The 25,931-nt window shown below is 33.5% G+C and overlaps 1 protein-coding gene and 3 pseudogenes across 2 annotated transcripts; 3 read left to right on the plus strand and 1 right to left on the minus strand.

Annotated features, from left to right (window-relative positions):
• Positions 1-146: 146 nt before the first annotated feature.
• LOC147293253 (MIF4G domain-containing protein / MA3 domain-containing protein) lies at positions 147-6,856 on the minus strand. 2 transcript variants are annotated; one of them, XM_086232344.1, is made up of 12 exons: positions 6,730-6,856; positions 5,656-5,690; positions 5,462-5,541; positions 4,295-5,289; positions 4,006-4,105; positions 3,839-3,924; positions 3,275-3,357; positions 2,595-2,722; positions 2,416-2,517; positions 1,820-2,113; positions 1,560-1,682; positions 147-687 (listed from the first exon to the last, which is right to left on the minus strand). In XM_086232344.1, the coding sequence occupies exons 1-12, from the start codon at positions 6,735-6,737 to the stop codon at positions 307-309; spliced, it is 2,415 nt and encodes an 804-aa protein (XP_086088470.1). In that variant the 5' UTR covers positions 6,738-6,856; the 3' UTR covers positions 147-306. The 2 variants fall into 2 exon arrangements, with proteins under 2 accessions (XP_086088470.1, XP_086088471.1); XM_086232345.1 differs by having other exon boundaries at positions 5,656-5,686; positions 6,730-6,807.
• Positions 6,857-8,103: 1,247 nt separating this feature from the next.
• On the plus strand, positions 8,104-9,603 carry LOC147293254 (L10-interacting MYB domain-containing protein-like; annotated as a pseudogene).
• Positions 9,604-9,989: 386 nt separating this feature from the next.
• On the plus strand, positions 9,990-11,216 carry LOC147293255 (uncharacterized; annotated as a pseudogene).
• A 7,905-nt stretch (positions 11,217-19,121) lies between these two features.
• LOC147293256 (metalloendoproteinase 2-MMP pseudogene) lies at positions 19,122-20,081 on the plus strand (annotated as a pseudogene).
• Positions 20,082-25,931: the final 5,850 nt, after the last annotated feature.

Raw genomic sequence — 25,931 nt, forward strand, 5'->3', positions numbered from 1 at the left:
CAAATTTGTGAGCGTCTCGTTAAAACAAACCATTTGATGAAATATTTCAAATATTTTGGCATTTGTGTTCGGATTATTTTGATGTAAGGTGTAATGACTTAATCCATACTAAAATAAATGAACAAATAAAATGAGCATCATTGTGATAAATTCCCTCCTATCTTGCTTTGCTCAATCATATATATTTATTTGAATAAACAAGTCAAAAATAAGTCCATTTCATCACCTAATTTGGTGCCTAATCAGAAAAAGAAAAAAAAAATACAAACTACAAAATTTGGTTGTGCCAGAGTATATTTAATGAACTCACATGAGAACTCCTTCAACATTACTCAGGGCTTTCTTTGCAAGCTTAAACTTTTCATTTAGGGCTTTGTTGGTTTCCACAATATACTTGATAAAAAATTTGATCCCATCTCGAAGACTTTCAAGCTCCGGGGCAACAGCTACACGCGTGAATATGTTCCATATGAGGCTATCAGGATACTCAAAGATTGCCTCAAATAGCATCCGGAAATGCATTGTCCTTTTTGCAGTTAGCTGCTTGATGTCAGCCAAATCTACCGTCTTCAGAACTGCAAGGGAGAGGGTGAAAGAGGCTACCATTTCTGCTACAAATTTTGCCAGGTGCATTGACCTAGTAAGCTGCATGGACTCCAGATCTTTGAAGTGGTCCCAAAGGCAAAACTGCGGAAGAATAGCATATAAAGGAAATATTAGAAGATAAAAGTTCAAGAAAAAAAAATGTTGAATATGTGACAAACAACAGAAGACTAATATCTAATCTGAATTGTGTTTTTTCACATTAAAATTGATCTAAGTTCTAAATTGAGTTTATATGGTCTCAAAAAAACATTGAGCTTATATGGACTAGTGGGTACCGGGTTGATATGGAACTTCACCTTCCATTTGGATAATGACAAATTACTGGATTGTAGTATTGAAAATACATAAAAATTAACTTTCCAATGCTGCCAGAAAATCCCAGCAACCATATTGTTTTTTGAAAACCAGTCTGTTTTGCTCCTCAGAACAATTTTTTCAAACCCTAATTGGTTCCATAAACCCAAAACTCTTGCTCTACAGCTGCAAGCCCCTAAAATATAAGTTTTTAAATTCTAAAGCCCCACCATATATGGAATTGTAGCCTGGTTTCCTAAACCTGTCCTATATCACATCAGTTTCTTATTTAAGTTGACAAACAATATCACCCTTGAAAGGTCAATGCCACAACCAGGTAAGGTCACACAAAGACCACAGATCACAGAGAACGGACTAATTGGTCATTCTTAATGAATGATGACTGGATTGATATATATATATATATATATATATATACATATGATTAACATTAACTATGATTTGGATTGAAAGGAAAAACCAAAAAAGGGTGCACAAAGTAAACAATAGGAATACTATGCAAGAAATAAAATTGTGATTTGCTTAAGAATAGCTAAAAAAGGAATACTTGGCAAGTCAATCCCTGTAAATTTCCTTTTACTTCTTCCTCATTCCTAATCATATGCCATCTACATCCTAAAATGGAGAGAAAGGGATACCTGTAATGTGAACTTGTGATTTTTGTCATGCTCACACAACTTGGAAGCCAGAGTGGTGTAATACTTGTTAAACACTTTTTCCTGCAAACAGCACTCCACAAGAACTCGCATGATCTCTCTGTCCTGTAAATAGGACACAGAAAAATAAACCTTTTTGCAAGATAATAGGAGATGACAAAAAAAAAAAAAAAAAAAAAAAAGAGTATATAAATAACCTAATCAGCCTCTGACCACCAAAAAAAGAACCAGACAGCACTCACCTGCTTTCCAGGCAAATCCAATCTTAGAAGCTTCTCAAATGCATCAATATAGTCCTCCCCGCTCATAACTATACAAAAGATTGCCTTTCTGGCATCTGTGTTCATCCTCTGTGCAGCTGCGAGCTGCAACATTTTCTGGGCTTCAAGAACCTCTTTGTCTATTGTGTTGGCAACCACTTCAACATTGTCTGTTGTTGAAGCCATATCCCCAGATAACCACCATTGGCCCTTCTTATTAGAATCAAGAAGTTTGCTCCATTTGAGCCCTCTTAGTAAAATGTCTTCTACTCGTAACTGAAATAAATTATCAAGTAATGTAAAGACAATGAAAACAAGACAAAAGGCACAAAAAATGTCACATGAATAACACAAATGTATGGGGCACTTAGTGTCTAAACTTGCTCATTCTTAAGCCACATGAAGGGTGGACAACTTTCACCCTCCACAAGGAACTTAATTATGATGGAAACCTCTTCAGCCCAAGTATACAATATAATCTGACCTGCAACATAACAGCACCCAAACTCCCTTTTGCACAGCACTCCCAAGATAAAATAAAGAAGCTATGATAAAGAAAATGTAAATGAACAAAAGACCTTTTGTAGCCATTTCTTTATCCTTGTATGATGTGCAGTATCCTCTTTAGGTCTTTTCTTGTTGTTCTTGATGTCACATATGGTTTCAAGCATGAATTCCATCTGCAAGCATCAGATAAGAATTTCTCAGTTTGATGAAAAGGGTTTAGAAAAATTCTCACAAAAAGATGTTAGCTTACTCTTTTGCTGTTAATATTTTCTTGCTTATCTCCACAGGAAGCTTTTAACTCATTCACTCTATTCTGAACAATCAGAATAAAATTCTTCATCGCAAGAGGATCATCAGCCCTTATTTTCATTCCGCAACCTGTTAAGTTAATGACAATTCACATTAGAAATGATTTGTGATTCCGTGAGTCTTATAAAGACTTTCCAAATTAATTTGCAAGTGCAGTGGATCATGCTTCTGTCAATATCACTACCAAAACATGAACAGAGACAGCAAAAATACAGAAAATACAACAATACATAAAAATGAAGTTATATTTTGATATATGAATGCAGGCTTAGTATGCAACTCTTTGACAAGAAATTAATAGCTAAAGGTATCAAACTTTTTGTTTAGAGGGCTAAGGAGTTTCAATTGGTGAAAGGGTTCTTGGTTGGAAGGGAGGAAATAGAGGTGTAATGTATGCAGTTTACCATATTTTTAATTTCATAATTGTGTAATAGAGATAGTTTGTTGTATTGTTTTGTTTTGTTAGACTACTTGAACGCTGCTGTAGAATGATATTGTACCTCATTGGACTTTATTAAAATAAAGTCTTTTTTGCATATCAAAGGAACAAAAAGACTGTAACAACATAGAAGCAAAAGCCACATAAGTAGATGCATTTGGCAGAACTTCAAAAAGGCTTACATTGTAAAACTGTCAAGATGGTAGAGACGTCAACCTCTGTTAACCGCTTGCTCAAAACAATCAGAAAGTCATATACCAATTCACTGAAAAGCATCCCCAGAAGTACAGCAATTAGAAGGTTTATTCCATCCCAGGCAACATTGTAGCGCAAACTCATTGAAACAGAACTCTGGCAAAATAAAAATATATATATACATACATATATACTAATGAAAGAACAAAGTAAGAGATTTAGCTACTAAAATTATTGCAAAGACTTTTCTTTCATTTTTTGATACAAACCAAGCATATCATTATGTCATTCTAGGAGCAAAAGAACAAATATTGCCAGCATTAGTCTCACGTAATTAGAATAAATGTTTAGCTGTAAATAATAGTGATTGTAAAGGAACTTAAAACTAACTACAAGTAGCATGTCAATAATTCTAACCTCAAATACAGATTCACTTCAATAAATACATGAGATAAACTTTCCTGCATTAATGCTTGAGAACTTTTTCAAATTCACTTTTTTACATAAATTTTCTCTAAAGACAACTGTCCAGCAGAAATAAAATTACCTACCTTGAGCAAACTCCAAATATGCACAAATGAGAGAGCAGAAGAGTAAGATTTCTCAAGGAAATATTGTCCTCTTTGTGGTACTCATCCTAGCAGAAAAAAAGATATATCACTTTAAATCAAAAGCTTTTGGAATAATTGGTCATGAGAGTTGCAAGTTATTAACAAACCTCAAAAGTTTTAGCAAGTGAAGCCATAAGCGTTGCACCAAAATCAATTCCTACTGAACAGGCCATGCCTGCCACAAAAGCAGCAAAAACAGCAGCATATCTTCACAACAGAAATGCATAAAGAAGTCAATTACAAAATGGAAACTAAAGCTGCTCAATAAATCCAATCCCTAGCCAAAAGATGGAACTAAAAATCTCCATGCAGCAAGTTAAACTTTAAGATACCAGTATCAAACTTTAGTTAGTTTATGTGACCTGATCATGAGGACAGAATAAACTAAAACTTAACTGTTCATTCCCACGTGGACCGCCAGCACAAGATGCTAAAACCTCCTCACTGAATATCTGAGAAGCAATGCCACGAGGAATGGAACGAAAGATAACAGATAGGTCCCCTGTAACAGATTCCACGTTAGATTCAGACAGCCTATTTAGAAGACCTCGTACTCGTCTACGGATCTGACTATGCTCTTCTGGCTCATTCCTTGCACGAGATCTCAAATGAGGAGCAACATATTTTTCAAGTGTCTTGGCAGGAACTTTTTCCAACGCCGTCTCTGTACCACATGACTCCATTGGCTTAGATATATCAATAATGCCTTCCTTGTTGCCTTCTTCTGTTTCCTCCAACAACTTTCTCTTCTTACGTTTCTTCCTCAAAGATGTCGTGGAAGGGAAATCTTTAGATTCCATCTCTGCACCATCTGTTACCACCACCTTTGGAACTTCAACTGTCAAATCACCAGGTAGCTCACCTTCTAGCCTGTCCTCCAATGATTTTTCCTTTTTGCATTTCTTTCTTGAAGAGCTCTTCTCAGATGTTTTGGTAGGTAATGCCTCAGTATATGTCACTTCTTTTTTTCCTGATGAATCAATAACAGATGGGATCCCTTCAAACAACATATTAAGACCATCCTCACCCTTCAATTTTCCATCCTTCAGTTTCAGTTTCTTTGCAAGTTTTCTTTCTAATTCCAAGTCCTCCTCGGCCCTAATATCCATTTCAAGAAACTTTTCAAAATTTGTTTTTGGGGCTCTCTTTGGTCCCTTTTCTCCTTTCACCTTTGATGCATTAGCATCATTATGTTCTGGAGACTCTGATTTAGCCTCAACTTCCTTTTCCTCTGCTGTAGCAGATTGATTCCAACTCCTATTTCTCTCAGAATTAGCATCTAATTGGAAAACTCTTTGGTCTTTCACATTCTGAACAAAAGAATCTTTTAATTTCTGTACATTTTTTGACTTAAAATTCCTGACAGTAGTTTTGTGAAGCTTTTGAGCTTTCTGCACACAATAAATTCACATAATATCAACAAAATCATAAAACCCATACAGGTCCTTGAGACTGTCAAGGGGAATAAATTTTAAAAACCCACAGCTAAAAACTAAAGAACAAAACAATCGTTGTAAAAGATAATAGAAGAGAAATGAGCATATTTTTGTTGGTACATGGTACCTGACGATGGAGCCAAGACTCGTGATTTCTCACATTCTTTGCTAACCGAGCTTCTTTTCGTTTTTCTCGCCTTGATTTCTCTGTGCAATTTGCATCAATTAGTTTTGACTCCATCTTTCTCAAACAATCAAATCATAGTCAAACACCAAGCACAAGGAAGGTATTGGATCAATAACAATAAAAAAGAAACTTACCCATTCTTCCTAATTGAACTTCCTCAACTAACTGACTGCCAAAGAAACAAAATCATCATTATATTATTTTTCTAAATTTACTTATAATATGCCACAACCAGACAGTTATTCATTAGGCACATGATAAAAATTGGTTAAAGACATCAATTGAGGGCAGTGGCAGATCCATGAATTTTTCTTCGTGAGGGCAAGATGAAGCATTCCCTCAGTTACCTCTGTTGTTGATCTTCTTTTAAAATATCTATCCACAGCTTTTTTAAATTAAGGTCGTATATTCAATAAATTCAAAAAACTATTACTAACAATAGCACTAGTACTATATTACTAAAGTCAGCCTAAAATATAAGAAATATAAACAAGATTTAAGAAACATGGTACTAATATTTGATTCTTGCAAACAAACATAAGAAACAGAACTATAAAAACAAAGTCCTCTAGACAAACAACGCAACTATAAAAACCTTGTCAAGCAACTTAACAGCATCCAAAATCCAACAGTAGTTTCAATGGCATGCCAAACAAACAAAATCCAAGTCAAGGAACCCTTACCCATCAAATCCTATAACTCTATCATTCTCTAATAGAAAAAGACAGCTCATCCACAACCCCCCCCCCCCCCCCCCCTCCCCGGTCAGTAACAGTAGCTTAGCAGGTTACAGAAAGTAACAAGAAGGCATGTAAATATACAATACAAGTCAACTGGACTAATGGACTTGCTCTTTCCTCCTCCCTCACCAGTCAGTTAGCACCCCCACCCCATATACATATACAATGCAAGTACAGAAGCTGATAATTGGTAATGGAGAACCAAAACCTATATGTTTAAAAATATATATATATATATATATATGTGATTTGTTAAGAATTTGGGTGATATTGAAATGGGTATGGGTCAGGTCATTGGGAATTTGGGCATAAAATCCAACAAAATAAAAAATTCCTAAATTTAATCCCTATATTCAAATGGGATTAAATTTAACCTGAACCTAACCTAAATACTCAAATTTAATCCCTAAATTCAGCCCAAACATTTAAATCTAAATTAAACTTAGAAACAAAAAATAAGAGAAATACCTGCCCATGCCGAAAATAAAGATTGAAGGCGATGATTTGGATGCCTGGTGAGTGGTTAGACAGAGTGAGAACTGAGACAGAGTTTAGAGTCTTGAGACTGAGTGAGAGCTGAGACAGAGCGAGAGACAAGACAGAAGAGTGACTCTAGTTGCTATCATTTTTTTTTTTTTTTTTTTTGTTAATCAGGGTGGGCTGGGCTTAGTTTTTACTTTTTAGTAACAAACTATACCAACATAAGTTTTTCTTAAAACATATATATAAAAAAAAGCCCATTTCGAGGCCGGTCCAATTTTTCTTCCTCTCTTAGATCCCCGTTTTGTATTGCTTTTTTAGACTTAAAATCACTTATTTTGACAATTTTAGACCCAAGGCCTGTTTGGTTAAGAAATGAAAATCAACTTTTTTTCAAAATTCCAGCCCATTGGCAGAGATTTTAAAAAGCTGCCCAGAGGACGCTTTTAGAAATCACATTGAAAATAATCAGGCTGGAACCGATTCCTTGGTTTAATGAAACTTTTGGAATGCCTAAAATGTCCTTATCAATTAAAACAATTTACAAGTGAAGTCATATATATATATATATATATATATATATCCTTACGTTCGCGCGATCTCTTCAGTCCAAGGCGCACAGTTCTTCTCCCTTCAGCTCTTCTTCTTTCTTTTTGGTGGGATTCTACACCCAGGTATGTCTTATATTTTTTCATTAATCTTTCTTTCTATTTAATTTTAGGGTTTTATATTTTATCTTCTGTTCTCTTCAAAATCTCTTGCTCTGTTCTTATTTCCTCTCACAAACCCACTGCACTAATCATTCCTTAAATTCTGAATTTGGAAATCCTATTAACAATTTTGTATTTTGTTTGGATTTAATTTTTGTTTTCTTGAGTGGTTTTTTTTATGCAGTCTTTTGTTTGGTTCACAAGTTGAAAATCAGTAGTTCAGATTATCTATTATTCTATTTGGATATGAAGCTTTCCGTATATTTAAAAATCTTGGCATTTTGTTTTTTCCACACACACCACATACGCTTCCAGATATTCTCAATTATAGGAACTTCTAAAGAGTAGCACAAGTCCAACACATCAAAGTAGCTTTTCTACAACTTTTCAACTTCCTTGTTTTTATCCTTTTGGGCAGCCGTACTTAATAATTATCTCCCAAATTTGTGTGTGTGTATGTGTGTGTGAGTGAGAGAGAGAGAGAGAGAGACATACAAACCATAAACAAAGAGGAGGACATAGAGGCTTGTGAAAGTCAGAAGTTGTATGTTTTAAGTTGTAGAGATATAAGTATTGATTTGTCTATTGGGGTAAAATCCAGATTTAAATGAATTGTAGATAATACTATATATCTTAATCATTGGTGGTAGACATGGTGATTCCTCATCTTCCACTTTCTTTTTCTCTGTTAGTTTATTGTTTGATTTGATTGATGTTTGATTGAATTCATTGAGAATTCTAAGAGAGAGAATCATTGGTGGTAAAAACAGAAGTAATGACAAGCTTACTAAATTAATTACTGTAATATAAGGAAGTAGAATGTCAATGGAAAAATTGCAAAAATTATATTTCAATTCTGAATTTTTTCCTCGATGACAACTAGATATGTATGATTATCCCAGAACTAGAATATTAATTAAGCATATATGTTAAACTAAGTGATAAGTTGGACGCCACATAAATTGTAGCAAGTTTGATTTTGGCCTATTCCTGGTACAGCAGTTTATAACCTTCATGCACAAAAGTACAGGCTCCAGTATTCAGACTAGCCAGTTTATAGTTATCAATATTATATTATATACACACACAGCTGGGAAAAAAGGATAATAATAGCAACACTACTGCAAATGTGGGAAATGGATCCCGAACTTCGGCAATATAGAATGCTCAAACTATAATTAGATTCTGTGATCTGTGTATCAAGGAGGTGGATGCAGGAAATCGTCCTGGTACTCATTTTAATAAAATTGATGGGAAAGGTTGGTTGCAAATATTAATAAAGAGACAAGAAGACAATATGATAGATCACAATTGAAAAATAAGTGGGATGCACTCAAAATTGAATGGAAACTATGGAAAGAACTAATTGGGAAAAAAACCGGTCTCGGGTGGAATTTGACTAGTAATACTGTTGATGCATCTGATGAATGGTGGCAAAACAAAATTCAGGTGTGTAAACTTATTGCTTTTTAATGATTTGTTTTTTTTACTATAGTATGAAATATGAATTCATTATAATGGTCACATATCTCTAAATTGTAGGTAAATTCGAAGTATGCAAAATTTCGTAAGGAGGGCATTAATTCTAAGATGATGGAGAAGTTAGATAGGATGTTCATGAACACCACTGCCACTAGTAAGCACACTTGGGCACCCTCATCTGGTGCACTTCCAATAGAAAGTGAAGGAGCTCCCAAGGATGATGTTTTTGTAGTTGAAGATAGTGGTAATTCATCAGATGAGTTCATCAAAATTGAAACTAACGATCAAGCTGTGAAAAGTATTGAAGAAAGGGGGAAAAAGAGATCAACCAATCCAAATGATACACAAGCTAAGAAAGGAAGGAAAGGTAAAGGAGTTGTTGTAGGGGGAGGGAAGGTGGGAGGTGCTGCAAAATTATCTCAGCAAATTGATCGACTTGTTGATGTTGTTGAAGGCAGAAGTGCTCCAGTATTATACAGGTTTACATGGCAGTAGTATTCCTGAAGTGATGCAAGTAGTTGAAACTATACATGGAGCAGAGCCTGGTAGCAAGTTGTGGTGGTTTGCAACTCAGTTATTCATATCTCAAGAGAAGAGAGAGATGTTTTCTTTCATGAAAGATTCTGACCTCAAGCTACAGTATCTTAATCATGAATTAGCTAAAATATAAGTAGGAGAGATCGACTATTTTAATTTTCAGGGCACTTATTTTGTGTTTATTTTATATTAGGTTATTGACATTATTGTTTGAATTAGCAATGTTTATTTGGATTGCTAACTTATTATATTTGACTATTATTTGGATAATTTTTTTTTGGTGTTATTTGTTATGATTCCTTTTTATATTTCTGTATTTAATATTTGTATGCACGGTGGAATGATGTTTCATGAAAACATATAAAACTTGCATGTTTATTTTAGAGTATGGACATTCCTGAAGATGAAGTGACAAATCAAATTATATGCGTATGTGCTCGAGCTATTGAACTTTATTATCTGAAATATATTTATAAAAATCCTTGTATGGATTCTTCTCAAACAGGTAATATTTGGTTGATGGGAGTGTTAGAAGGAAATGATAGTCGTTGTCATAATCTATTTAGGATGGACAAAGATGTCTTTTATAAGATTATGTGAGGACTTGCAAGTCAATTATGGGTTGAAGGGTAGCAGGAGAATGGGTGCTGCTGAGATTTTGGGAATGTTTTTACATATTTTAGGACATGGTGCAGGAAATAGGCTAGCACAAGAACGATTTCAATATTCTGGTGAGACTGTGAGTAGATATTTTGGTATTTTACTAGATATTGTATGTCGTATGGCTATAGATGTCATAAAACCATTGGATCCCGAGTTTAAAACAGTCCCACCAGAAATAATGAGAGATTCCAGATATATGCCTCATTTTAAGGTAATTATTATACTTATTTTGTTTTCATGTAAATTAAGGTTTATAATTTTATTTGAAGCCTTTCTTATTATCATTTGTAGGATTGCATTGGTGCTATTGATGGAATACATGTGCATGCCTCAATACCTCCTTGTGATCGATCAAGTACCATATATTGGAAGGAAGGGAGTACTGACACAAAATATAATGGCCGCATGCAATTTTGACATGCAATTTATATTTGCATGTGCAGGTTGGGAAGGCACTGCTCACGATACAAGGGTATTCCTTTCGGTTCTACGAGATCATACTTTGAATTTTCCTAAACCTCTAAATGGTAATTTTTTGAGAAAAAAAATGTGTATATAATTTAACTTATTGTTCAATTTATAATTAAACATTATATTATAAACCAAATATATCTTGTATTTTCAGGAAAATATTATCTAGTGGATGCAGGATACCCACAAATGAAAGGTTATTTAGGACCATATAAAGGTGAAAGGTATCATCTTCCTGATTTCCGTAGGAGTACTCAACCAATTGGCTATAAAGAAGTATTCAACCAAGCACATTCTTCTCTTAGGAGCGTTATTGAACGCACTTTTGGAGTGTGGAAACAAAGATGGAATATATTACGAGACATGCCTAGTTATCCATTCAAGAAGCAAGTGAAAATAGTTATTGCAACCATGACACTTCATAACTATATAAGAAGGCATGCCCAACGTGACTGTCATTTTGAAGAATGTGGAAATGACCCAAATGACATCCTAAGTGAAGAGATAGGGAGGGAAGCTCATGCACAAGAAGAAGATGGTCAGGTAGAACAAGAAATGGAGGCATTGAGGAATAATATTGCTGTAAGTTTAATGAGTGCATCATGTATTTAGATATTTTAATATATATATATATATATGTAGGAGGAGTTTAGTTATTTTTATAAACCAAAATTATTTAATATTCATGTTGTATGTAGGATTTAACATTCAACATTGGTTAGCATTCAAGTTTCATTACTTATTCAATTAAAATTATGGTACTTCAATGTGCCATTGAAATGATGGCACCGTATTTGTACTAATAAATTTTAATGTTTTTTTTTTTTTTGAGAAATAAAATTATAATGGTTTGCAATTTTTTTTCCAAATATAATTTTGAAACGATGCCAAACATAATAAGTTTATTTGTCTATGGTTGGTATATATATATCTTTTTTTTTTTCAAATTGAAAATTATGAAAAAAAATTAGAAAAAAAATGTATAAATCTAAGTGGAAAGCACTTTCAGCATCATGTCTATTTTAGTCATTATATACAATCAAAGCACTTTTAACACTAATATTTACCAAACACATAAGAATCGTTTTTTGTACCTACATCACTTTTCATAATACAGTTTACCAAATACTCAACTGTTTTATTTCACAACTGATTATAATCGCAACACATTTGACAGTGATTATTTTCACAGCACAGCAATACCAAACTGACAGACTAATACTTTAGTGCTTTTAAACTTTTAACTAAGGTCCAAAAATATTATTAAGATGTTTTTAATTTAAAAAATATCTAATATTATTCTAAAATTAATAATATTTAAATTTTAATATTATTCTAGTATTATCATAATATTATCCTAATTTTATATTATCTTAATATTATAATATTAGCATATTATCATATTATAATATTCTAATATTATCATATTATCCTAAAATTAATTGTGCGATTTAAATTATATTAATCTAATAAAAATTCATCAGCCCAAAAAAGTATAAAATAATCAAATAAGGAAAAAATTCTTTATGGGTACATTTCAATTGTACCAATTGATTGATGGTTTGTCGGTGTTTATGTTATAGTTTAGCTCTGTGATTTTGGGCGGAACCCTAACATAGCACCTCCACCAAGCTCATTTTATACCTTAAGAGGGGATGAACTGATGAAGTGAAAAGATGGGGATTTACCCTTAAAACTTGAGGAAGGAAGCAACATGGCCGAACGATCGACGGTTGAAATTGAGCGTTCGGATCAAGTACGCATATTTGTTAGTGTGACCTAATTGAATATATATATATATATACACCAACCCAGGTATTAGTACAATTGAAATATACCTATATATACTTTTTTTTTACTTGTTTGATTATTTTCGATTTTGTGAGTTAATGCATTTTTTTTATATATTTTTATAATATAAAACAGATATTATCTTTTATTATTTTAAAATATACAACATAAAAACTAAATAATCTTGAATGTTTTAATTAAAAAATGTCCTAACTAATATTATCTTTCATAATTTTTAAAAATTAATTCATATTAATTATCTTAATTTTAAAAGATAATATGAGTCAAAATTTTAAAAAAGTCTATTTTTTGGACCTTAACCTAAAAAATTGGATTTAAGTACAAATCTAAATTCCTATATGGTTTTAGGATCCATTTGAGAATGCACTGAAGGACCCAAAAACTGTTGTGGATGACAATTCTCAATCACCTACATCAATTTTTGTGTTTGGTAAAAAAATTAAAAATTGTTTTTCCCCACAATTCTCAACTCCCCACAGCAAAAACGAGAAAGTAGGTTTCTATATGCTTTTGAAAACTGCAGTAAATCACAATAACAATGTTTAGTAATTATACACAGCTAAAAAACTTTTACATTAACATTTACCAAACACTTTGATACTGTTTTTTGCATTCATAGCACTTTTGAAAACATAGTTTACCAAACACTTAACTGCTTTACTTTACAACTGACTTTACTTCACAGCTATTTTACTTTACAGCAATACCAAACCGGCCCGAGCACGACATGATTAAAATAGACACGGCAAGGAACGACACGATTAAATGGGTCGGGCCGGGCCGAAGTTTTTAACCTATCAAGCACGGCACGGCACGAGCACGACACGGGCCAAGTACGGCACGAGCATGAGCACGAAATGGGTCCGAATTAGGCACGACTCCTTTAACATTGTTTTCTTCCATTTTTAGAGAACTTTTAAACAAAAATATTCAATTTTCATGAAAAATAATGTTAATATTTAATTATAAATAAGAAAAAATATCATAAGATTAGTTTTATCACCTTAAAAAATAATATTAAAAAAAAAGATTAGTGGGCCAACCCGTTTAAAGCACGGCACGAGCACGAATGGCGCGCAGGACGTGAGCTGTGCCGGTCCTAAGTCTTAACTATATGGGTCGGCCCAAACACGGCATAAAAGCACGATGAGCTCAATTTAAATAGGCCTAGCCAAGCCAGGCCAACCCGTTTGACACCTCTAGGGCAATTAATTATAATGTTTATTGTCAATAGAGATAAATAGTTAAATAAAACTACAATATATTTATTTAATAAAACCAACCCAATTAAGGTTACGAGTTCAACAAATATAACCTTGACAAACATTCATACATAAGATGTTGTTCGACATATTTACTACTACTAACCCAAAGGACTATGACAAATATTTAAAGAGTGAGGCTATGCAGACCATCCTTAGCTGCTGAGTTGACCACCTTAACGTATTTTTTCCAACTTTTTTCCTATTTTACCCTTTATTGCAAAAACATGATAAAATCACCCAGATCTGTTCGGTGGTCATCTACCGAAACATTCATCAATATTCGGCAGATAAGTGTCGAATTAATACAAATATTTCGACAGATAACTGTCGAATGCCTTTTTCATTTCCATTCGGTGGTTATCCACTGAATAATCCACCAACATTCAACAGATAACTGTCGAATAATCATAAATATTTCGGTAGATAACTGTCGAATAACCCGACAAACAAACTTGAAATTTTTTGTTTTAAGGGTAAAGTTGAAATTTTGAAATAGGGTGGTCAACTTAACAATTTAGGGTAGTCGGAATAGCACTGGCCATATTTAAATTATATTCAAGTCAAAGTCAAAGGGTACATCTAAAGATAGTAATAAACAACAAAAGAGTTTTGCAACATTGTAGACCTACCCGGAGAAAGGGTACCTAAACTTACTTAATAACCTAGCACATTTTTCTCCTACTCTGAGCGCTCATCACCTGGCTAGTTTTTTGGCTTTATATTAGGATCAGAGTTAACTCTAGGATTTTAGGGTCTGCTAAAAATTGAGAGTTAAAACGTAACATGCAGCTTCCACAAACCCCATTCTAGCTACACCCTAGAAGAGTATGAGGTAACCCGTTGGAAAGTAGCTAGGGTAACAAATGAGCAAAGGAAACAGCATTGAGCGTTGCAAGAAGTGCTCTGCTATTCTTGGTTGTTTCGTTAAATGTACCAACCTACGTATTAATACAAAGGAAATTTACCAACCCACACATTGGTAGGGTTGAAATACACCAAACTACATATTGGTACAATTGAAATGTATCAACCCACATATTAGTACAATTCAAATGTATCAATTATACTTTTAAGCGACAAACTAGGTATATATTTAGGTCTAAGGGTGTATGTTTTAGGTTTAAGTTGTACATTTGAAATGTACCAACCAATACTTTTTTTCCTAGCCATTTGATTTACTTTTCATTTTGTGAGCTGATCTATTTTTATTTGGATAGCAGGTGAATAAATCTCATATTTTATGAGATTTCTACAATTTAATTAAATCCCATAAATTGTGGGATTTAAATTCATCATTAATTTTAGGATAATAGTAGGGGCAATTTTGGAATATAAAACACCAATGTGGCAACTTGATAATATTACCTCAGTCAATTCTTATATATTAATAATAAGGTTTTAGTCTACAGATGACCAATAAAATGGACTAAATTGTGAATCAACCTTATTTATTTTGTTTAATTAATATACTTGACGATTATATAGTGTTGTAATGAGTTTGTTCTTGTTGATTGAATGTATATGTTCAATTCATGTCTGCAGGTTTGAGTGTGCAAGCCATCATGGAAATGGATGAGCCTGTCAGATGGTTATTAGGATTTCACAATTGGAAATTACTTTTTTTGTTGTTTTGCAGTAATTGAAATACTTTTAGTGAATTTTTCTTGGTACGTACGCAACAATTTTTTGGTTGATGGTGTTCTTTTTATGTGGATTTAGACTTGTTTCTTTGTGTTAAAGCAACTATCAAATTTTAAATGTGTACAAATTTGCTTTGTTTTTTGGTTCTTTAAACTGGGGAGGAGGACGTTCGAAATTCAAAATGTCTACCAGAATTGTGTGGAGAGAACTAAACCAATAGCTAGTTAGTGTGAATTTTCTTTATTTGATGTTTGGATGGTAAACTGGACTTTGTTTTCATGTCCTAATTAATTGACATACATATGTTATGTCACTTGGATATATATAAGTAGGATTACAGGTGTACAATGGGTTGGGCTGGCCCGGATTTGGCACTGGCCTGGCCCATTTAAAGTCGACTCGACTCGTCTTGGGTTGGGCCAGTCATGGGCTTGAGCCGTCCCAATAGGCCGTTACGTACAGGCAGACCCGTTTACATTAATTTTTCTCAATTTCTTTTTCAAATTTTAAATATTAATTAATGTTTGTCTCTATAAATAAAAATATTTATTTAAATCAAAGATTTCCCCAGAATTCAATAAAACATTACATATTCTACTCTAAAATATTTATTATTAATTGCTATTTGTTTACAAAATATTTTAACATCAATTTTTTGTGACAATATTAAAGTTAAATATTTTATCATTAAGTTTTTTTTTTTACAAGTGAAATATTAATTTCCCTTTAATTTTATTGAGACGATGTTGAACAACTTAAAAAAATTAGTTAATAATTTTTATTAAATAATTATTAAAACTTAAAAATTTTAAAATAAATAATCGAGTTTGCCCGGAATGAGCCTAGTATGACCCGTTATGAGTCGAAGTGAGCTTAAAGTTTAAGATAATTGAGTTGGGCTGGGCCGATTATTAAATGGGCCAGCCCGAGCATGAAATGAAACACGAATTGTCTCATTTAACTTTTAATGAAACAAAATTAAGACATAATATCTTTTAATTTTTGCTTAGTATATAGAGTAAAACTAGGTTAAATAACAAACTGATTTGTAGCCTTTTTATAGAAAGCCAAGTGCCTTTTGTGAAAAAGTCTTGTACCCTTTTAGTTGAATCAGACATAACACATTTGAACTTAAAGGCATGAAACCAAACAAAACTCTTGGATACAAGTCCATTACCCAAAGTTGTAAATTATTATTGGATCCATACAAAAAGACATAAATTTATTTGTTCTTTTGGGAAGCAAACATATCACACACATTTTTTTTTTTTAATTAATGAATTGTGATCCATGAGATTTGAAATTAAAACATTCTCCAACAAAATAAGTACTACTGTCATTTTGCATTGAAAATCAAAGGAAAACAAGAGACTAACCTAAGAAAGCCTAGGACAACTTACAAGGCCCCATAGGCATCACGTAACCTGAACCCATTGTACACATTTGTTTTTTCCATTGCAAACAAACTATACACTCATTTTTGAACAATCTCTTCTCCTCTTTTCAAACTAAAGCCATAAGCCATAAGCTTTAACCTTAATAGCTTACTCAACTCTTCTCATACATCTCTTCTAGGTAGGCATTTTTTGCTTTCAAGAAAATGTTTGTTTATTATGTTAATGGTTTAAGTTTATTACATTCGCCTCCCACTGATTTCATTTATTTCTTGCGCCATGCACTCTTTATTTTTTAACATAGTTAACTAAAGTTAACCCTCAAAAGGCCAGTCTGTTATTTAAACTAAATAATTTTAAAAAATAATTTATGTACACTTTAAAAAATGAAATTAGTTAATATATATATATAAGCAAACATTAAATTTTAAAACTAAACTTAGCAAAGATTAGAGATCTCTTAAATGTTTTAAAAATTTTAAAAAACTAAACTTAGCAAAGATTAGAGATCCTTTAAACGTTTTAAGAATTTTAAAACTCGCTTCTGCTACGCAGAATGTGGTACTTGAATACCATCACGTGTGATCGGACCCAAATATGTGGATGAACTATATTGGGTGACGTGGAATATAAGTAGTTGTGTTAGCTTTGACACACGAATTCCCCACTTTAATATATATCATGTTAACGTTAGAAATAAAAAACCAACTGGCGGTGATTAGAGATGTTGATAATAGAATCTCACATGCATCAGTTGCATTACAATGTATTATATTTTGGGCCTCTTCACCTACTACCAAATAGTTTGGGTTGAATGTTTTAACTTCGAAACGGTATTAGAGTACCTAGAATATTTAGGTGTTAAAGTTACCAAACAGAATTATATATATAAACACATTTGAAGTTGGTTCAGGAATATCCTGCACCATAATACATACATGGATGTACTTACAAAATTGTGTTTAAATACACATATAAACATTCTGATCGAATACAGAAATACATATATGAACATAATATGTAAGCACCCGACAAGAAGCAAAATTCTTATTTAAAGGCTTATAAACAGCAATGAATAAATTAACTTGGTTGGGGAATATTATCCAGCACATGACCTTACATATTTGTGTTTAAATACACATAAATATATATAAAAACATTCTGCTAAACAAAAATTAATGCATATAATAAACATAAATATGTACTTGGCAAAAAGAAAACAGAAATAAGCTAGCAAACAAAAAAGAGATAATCTTATTTAAATAAATCTATAATTAAACACAAGTTGTGTTGGTTTGGGAATAATATTTTCCAGCGCACATGTGAACTTGAATTGATTGAGTTCTCGGTGTGGCTGTTGTTGGTCTTTGACCATTATTCGCCCACTTGACCCTCCATCTTTTGTTCGATATGATGTCCAGGTTTGCTCGATTCCTTAACTTTGATTCAGTTGATCTCAATTGTTTAATGCTTAAGGGTAGAGGTTAGTGTCAAATTATCAATAATATGTATTGATTAGGGGAACTGCATGCAAATTAATTCTTCCTACTAGTCTCCCTTAATTAGAATTAATTAATTTAGTGTTGACCAGATTTCCTTTTTGCTGGGAATCACCAATTAACCTCAAGATGTAGTTTTAAAATAAAAAAATTATTAGAGTTGTTAAATTTGATCATCAAATGATGTATTTTTATATCTTATTTATTTTAATGAACAAAATTTAGTAAGTGTAGCAATGTAGGTCTTGAAAATATACTATAAAAAATTATCTAATTACATATGAAATAATAATGCTAGAGCCATCGGCCATCAAATTTGTTCACCAAATTTGCCTTCGATATGTTTTGAATATATAAAGCTATTCTGTTAGGCGAACGTCATCAAATTTTTTTTATGGATACCAGCTAGGCATGTATGGAGCGCTGGGCAGCCATTGCTGAGTGCTCGGTCATCCATTTTTATTTTTTTCTTAAGCACTCGGTAAATCCCATAAGATCTATTCTACACCCTAAAAGAATATGGGGTGACCATGTACCTATACCCTAAAAACCGAGAAGAGGAAACAGCAACGAGCATGCATCGGCTATTATTATAAAAAAAAAAATCATTGCCGGTGTTCAGCGCTGAAAATATGAAAAAAAAAAAAAAAAAATTGCATGTGTTTTGCCAGTAGACATATATATATATATATATATATATATATAAATACGTACTATGGCCGGGGATGTAGTGATGACCCTTTTCATAATATTGAGTAGATCTGTAGATCCACAATGTGCCATTTAAATAAAATTATTTATTTATATATATATATAATTTTATATGCATATGTACGCTCATTTGAGTCTATAAATAGCCCTCCAACTATTGAGGCTTATATATAATTTCTTAGCATATACGTAGCAATGGCATTACAAAGTCGTCCATCACTTTTCACATGCACTCTCCTCCTGTCTCTCCTCTCTTATTCAACTTCATTATTAGAACCCCACCATCATAACTCATCAGCATTTGAGTTTCTGGAGCATCTCAAGGGGTGTCACAAGGGTGACAAGGTCCAAGGCATCCATGACCTCAAAACATACCTTGAAAAGTTTGGCTACTTAAGCTATGGCTCCCATCTTCATGCCGATGATGATGATTTCGACGAACTCTTGGAGTCAGCCGTCAAGACTTACCAGCTCAACTACCATATCAAGCCCACCGGCACGTTGGACGGCAAAACGGTGTCAAAGATGATGACTGCCCGCTGCGGCGTGGCAGACATCATCAATGGCACCAACCCGATGCAATCCGGGAATAATAAGCACCACCACGGCCGTCACTACGGCCGTGATAGACATTCCATCAGCGATGGAATAGTCTCTCACTACTCTTTCTTTAGAGGAAAGCACAAGTGGCCTGCTTCCAAGTACCACCTCAGCTACAGATTTGATCCGAGCACCCCACCCGAGGCCATGAACGCCGTCAAACGAGCCTTCCAAACATGGGCCCACAACACACACTTCAGGTTCAGACTGATGGCCCAAAAGAACCACAAAAGGGCCGACATAAGGATCAGTTTCGAGTACGGGGACCATGGAGATGGGACCCCATTTGATGGGGCCGGCGGGGTGCTGGCCCACGCTTTCCCGCCGACCCACGGAAGCTTCCACTATGACGCGGATGAGCCATGGTCGGTGGGTGCCCTTAGAGGTTACTATGACCTGGAGACGGTGGCTTTGCATGAAATTGGACACCTCCTGGGACTTGCGCATAGCTCAGTTGAAGGAGCTATCATGTACCCCTACATTGCTTCTGGAGTCGCCAACCACGCTTTGCATCGTGATGATATTCAAGGAATTAAAGCTTTGTACAACGCTTGATCATTCCACAAGCGTACGTCTGAACTTAACTGAATTAATTTTAGCTACTTAAATTATTAATGTTACTCAACTTGATTTTAATTTTCTTTAATCAAGTTGGTTTAGTGGTAATTTTTTCTCTTTTGTTAGACGAGATTTTAAGTTTAAATCTCCTCCCAAATAAAAAAAAAATATATATATATATATATATTGCTTATCCTTTTATCAATCAAACAAGTAACGTGCGTTTAGTGTTTTTGTCTCTACGAATGACAGTAGCTTTATGACCATGGCCATGGGCTTACTTGTCCAATAAAATTCGGTTTGCAGGAGAATTTTCTTTTTGCTGGCATGCAAGAAATGGTTGTACGTACGTTGTTCTTGGGAAGAATATTTAGTTATTTACCAAATGATTAATTATGAAAAAAAAAAATCACTTCACTAAAATTTAAGTAGGAATATTAGAAATCCAATGTATTGGACTAATTTGACCAAAAAAGAATTTATTAGATCTAACTAACTCTTGGCACACCCTCACATGGATTGCTTTTTTACAAACTTTTTACAAATTATAAATAAGCATATATATTAGTAACTTAATGGACATTTTAATGAGAACCAAATTAGATAATTATGCTATATTTTTGGTAAATGTGTTTTAACTTCAAATCACATTATTGTTTGGTAAAATCTTATGCATGTTTTGTGTCGTTTGCGATCTTACAAAGAATCAAAGATATACAATCCTAAGCTAAGCCCAAGACTAAGTCCAGCTAAATGGTCAGCAGTTCTCGTTAAACAAGCCCTATAAATGCAGGCCCAATCTCTATGAATAAGATCCTTGCAGCAGTTAAGCAGGCTAAAGAGAGGGTGATTAGCCTCCATAGTAGAACCAACCAACTGAACAGCAGAGAGAGTCACAATGAACAACAACCTGCCTAAAACCTTCCACCTAGGCAAGAGAAACACTTCTAAACAAACCCCAAAGCTTAGCCTAGCTCCAAAATGTCACCTCTACCAATTAATTTCTGAGATCTGAATAACTGCTCCAAAGATTTAGGATAATTCAAGTCAACTGGGGCAGTTATCATTAGCAGTCAAACTTCCTTTTGTTACCCCAATGGAATAAAAGTTTGATATGGTAAAGTCCATATATATGAAAATTAACTTGCCCAGCATAAAATATGCATAAATACCATTAACAAATTTGAAAGTAAAAAAAGCCATATCAATGGATGACTTTAGTCAATGCTTTGCTGGGACCTTTATTTAATAAACCATATATTTTCATGTTTTCAAAAGTGAAAAACAGCCCTCATATATCATTCGATGCACCTGTCCAAACAAATGGTTGCTAAAACAATCACAGTATGAATGTCATGCAGCCTTCTTGGAGTGGGAAAAGAATGCATAAAAGTGTACCTAGGTTTTTGTTAATTAGAAGATAATCTATATTCCTTCTAGACTAAAACAGCTATACTCAAGAAACTGTACCTAGCTAGCTTGCTGAAGTCCCCAGTTGTGTGATGTGCAACATCCTCTTCAAGGGACCTCTTATGGCAAGAATGATCGATAAGCCTGCCTATCCAAAAGTAGATCATGTGAAGATCAAGAACCTGATTGCTTTTAGTCCACTTCTTTTGTTGCTTTATTGTTCTCTCTGATTAAGAGAAATTCAGAAAACCAAATGTATCAGCCCTTTCAACGGATGTGTTTGCTTCCTCCCACAAGTTTTTAGCCAAAGAGTAAGCTTGTGAAAACTAGTATCATGGATTCTTAGCCCCAAGATGGATATGATCAAGTCCTCATTGGTTCCCCATCCTGTAATGATATTGATAAAAAGTTCAAGTTTACATAAAACCAAACAACCGAACAAGAAAATTAAGCGACAACACACAAAAAAATGAAGAAACTCTGGTCTAAAAAATTAGCAGAGAAATAATTTATTTCATATATAAAAGAATATATGTACATAGAATGTCCTGCGAAAATTCATGCTGTTAAAAGTGCCTATAAATAAGATGGGCATCCGACAATGATTGAAAGGTAATTCAAATCATTTCCAAAGCCAGAGAGTGCAGCATATATATAGAACATTAATACTACATATTCAAGAATCAAACAGATCCAATAATTTTTTCAAACCCACTATTTATCTAACTTAATTTCCTAATTTATTTGGTAGTTGTAACTATAATGTAAAGTAGTTATCTCAATTAAGCCATATATATTTTGAGCAAGATGGGAAAATTGTATTTAATGTACACCCACTAATATGGTGTGACTTAGCAAAATCAATTAAAAATCATGAAAATTTGACCATATTTTCATGAAATAGCAACATAAGGGGAACTAGTTTCAATCCAAGGGTGGTTATTGCTCATATTTCTTGTAGTGGATATATGTACTCTATTTATACCAAGGGGTCATTACTATCTTGTTGGAAAACTCTCATTACTAGATATGGTATGATTAAAATTTAGAATAGTATGCTTAGTTTTTTTTTTTTTAAAACTAATATTATGCTTAGTTAGAAATTAATTTGGTGGCATAATATGACAAGAACTAGTACATTATACATTTATACGTGACTTATTCATTTCCACTCTCCTAACAAATCTATGGTAACAAAATCACTGCAATTTTGACATCTAAATTCTAAAGAATTGATTAAATTACAAACAGTGTTAAAATAAAATAAATTAAAACTTTTTTTTTTAGAATATGCAATCCACTGCCTCCTTAGTATCTGACTTCAAAATTAAATAACAATAACCCAAGTCAATATATAGCTAGTTCAAATCAAGGAATTAAATTTTGGATTTCGAAGAAATTTCGATTGAAATTTCGAAAATTTTTAAATTTCAACAAAAATTAGACGGAAACGACGAAAATTGCAATCAAAATATGAAAATTTTTAATGAAACTTTACCATATGTTTATTTAACATATTATGTACTAAATAAATAAAAAATATTGAAAAAATCAAATTATATAGTAGGTTTTATGTGATATAAGGTGAATATAATGCGCGCTGGAGCAAATACTGTTAAATAAAATTAGTATAATGAATAAACAAAATAGTGAGTAATTTTAAACCCCCTAACCAACCTAAAAGTTTTCCTAAACCCCCACCCATCTAGAAACTCTCTCAAAATCCCCTAAAACTTATAATACCTTTTTTACCCTTCTCACGCGCTTTGATGCACTCTGACGCGTGCGCTGACGCTCTCTGACGCGTGCTGACGTGGATCAATGAAATTGAATTTCAGAAATTCAGTTACACTAAAAAAATATAATTTTACATTTTTATTAACTAGAATAAAAAAATAATTACGCCATTATTTTGTACGGAAAAAAAATAATAATTAAACCTTTACTTGATAAAAAATAACAATTATATCAATTAAGTGTTTCACTAGAGACTAAATTTAGTTTCAGTCTGAATTCAATTTCAGTGAATTTAGTTTCATTGTATTCATTAAATTCAAATTCAGTTCACTGAATGCACTGAAATTGAATTTAATTAGTGAAACTGAAACCCTAAACAACGTCGTCCGATCACCTCATGCGCAAAGAGTACACGACAGCCGCCACTGCCTCGATCTGTTTCTACCTACAAATTTGATTCATCATATTTCAGGACCATAATTTCATTCAAAATTCATTTAAAACTCATGTTTCACGAACTGAAACTGTTTAATCAATAAATGAAGTAAATTTGTATATACATATAAATCAATTAAAAAACCCACATTTATATCCGATTAATAACAAATTCAATTAAAACAGATTCGCAAACTATACATTTCACAAACATATTCACAAATCAATTTCAAATTAGGGCTTTTGAAATTCAAAGCAATTGAACCCAAATTTGTATACCAGTAGATAGAGACTGTCGATGGGAGAAGAATGAGACCAGAACCACTTCAATCCGCCGCCAGAATCGCTGGCAACGGCAGTGGTAAGTCTCGGACCTTCTCGGCATCGATTCGCTGTCCACGATGGTCAGTTGGAGAATCGGAGACTACCATCACACTCACCACATTGAGAGGAAGCTTTTGGAAGTAGAGAGCGGCTGTGACGTCGCCGGAATCTTGAAGTCACCGCCGGAGATGAAGATCGGACTTCGGGCTGCATTTGGGTTGCTGTGGGTTTTCTGGGAAAGAGAAGGCCATGGATAGATAGAGGAGGAAGAGGCGAGAAGAACCCAACCAGTCCAGCACCTCGTCGTCGCCGAAATAGGCGGATCGCCGGCGAGGGAGCTCTGGTTTGCGTAGACCTGATCCGACGTCGATGTTATGTTTCGCGGAGAGTGGAGGGCAAGGAGAGGAAGAGGGATGAGAGGCGAGCGTGATAGGACCGGTATCGCCGGCAACAGTCGCCAGATGGCGGCGCACGCGCCGTCGACAGCAGCGGGGAGAGAGAGCATGCAAATGGGAGAGAGAGAGAGAGAGAGAGAGAGAGAGAGAGAGAGAACACATAGATGGAAAATGAAAACAAAGAAAAGGGCGGGTAAAATTGGAAAATTAAAAGATGGGGAGTCAAACTTGGCTGGGTATTAGTTGACTAGGGAGTTTAGAAAAATATTAAGTATAAGATTAAGGGTTATGGGAGAGGTATATTTTGGGTGGAGGTTATGAGAGATTTTCTCTGTAACTAGGGGGTTTATAATTATTAACATTAAACAAAATTAATATATTATTTATACTGTATAATTTAATTATACACTAAAATCTAAACCCTAATACTCTATATATTCTATATACCCTAATACTCTTTATACTTTATAATCTATACATTAAACCCTATATACTCTATATTCTTTAGGATATTAGGTTTTAGGCCCTTTAGAATACTTTTAATTATTTTTTTATATAGAAATGTATTAAAGTTTAAAGTTTAAAATAACTAAACGAAATCTCAAACTTTTTTTTTTCTTTCCAATTGCCCAAAGGCCCCAATCCCCCCCTCCTTTTTTCTCTTTTTTTTTTTTTTTTTTTTTTTCTTTCCTTACTTTTTTTCCCAATGCCTCTCTCTTCAGTCTTTTTTTTTTTTTTTTAATCTTTCCTTCATTTTTTCCCGTGCCTCTCACGTCAAGCTTTGTCTTTACTAAGTGTAACAACCCAAATTTTGGCTTATGGTAATTTTGTTACTTAAATTTTTCAAATTTGTTTTAAGGTTTGTTTAAAAGAATTAGAAATTTCTTTAAATTTATTTTAACTAACTTAGACCTTTGGTTGTGGTTCTAGAGCTTAGTTGTGTGGAAATGAATTTTAGAAAATGAAAATTCAAGAATTTGGCGATTAGTTTTTTTTTCAGAATTAAATTATAAGAGTAGGATTTTTCATAATTTTTCTGAAAGCAATTTGACTATTTTGAGGTTATAGGAAATTAGTACTCATCAATACGAGTCCGTAAAATTTTTTGGTGAATTATTTGGAGTCTCAAGCTATTTTTGGTGAATTTCTAAAGTTGAAGAAAATAGAAAATATGAAAATTTCATTAATTTCATTAAATTTTGATAAATTTCGGTAAATTTCACCGAAATTTTTGTCTTCCTGAAAAATTATTAAACATGTGTTTCGATTTCAGAACCCTAAAAAAAAGAAATTTTTCGGAGAAATTTCATACCTTGGTTCAAACCCATATGCACCAACAAAGTTCCCCTTCAAGGGGCTTACCTCGGAAGCGGTAGAAGACCTCGAAGGAGAAGACCTCGTATTCATACTTGAGGAATGAGGACCGACCCAACACGCTTTGAAAAGCCCGTCCAGAATTCTGAGTCACCTTACTATCAAATTAATAAGACATCTTTACACTACACAGACCAAGAAGAGACACAGATTTATGGTTATGGCTCTAAAT

Source organism: Dryas octopetala, chromosome 2 (assembly GCF_963921425.1).
Source record: "Dryas octopetala chromosome 2, drDryOcto1.1, whole genome shotgun sequence".
In the NCBI taxonomy this organism is placed as follows: Eukaryota; Viridiplantae; Streptophyta; class Magnoliopsida; order Rosales; family Rosaceae; genus Dryas; species Dryas octopetala.

Bases quoted from the DNA above. Each gene is read 5' to 3' on its own strand.
- LOC147293253 (XM_086232344.1), bottom strand. The intron at 3,358-3,838 runs GTAGGTAATTTT...GATGCTTTTCAG, and splicing joins ATATTTGGAGTTTGCTCAAG to TGAATTGGTATATGACTTTC. The intron at 2,518-2,594 runs GTAAGCTAACAT...TGATGCTTGCAG, and splicing joins AAAATATTAACAGCAAAAGA to ATGGAATTCATGCTTGAAAC.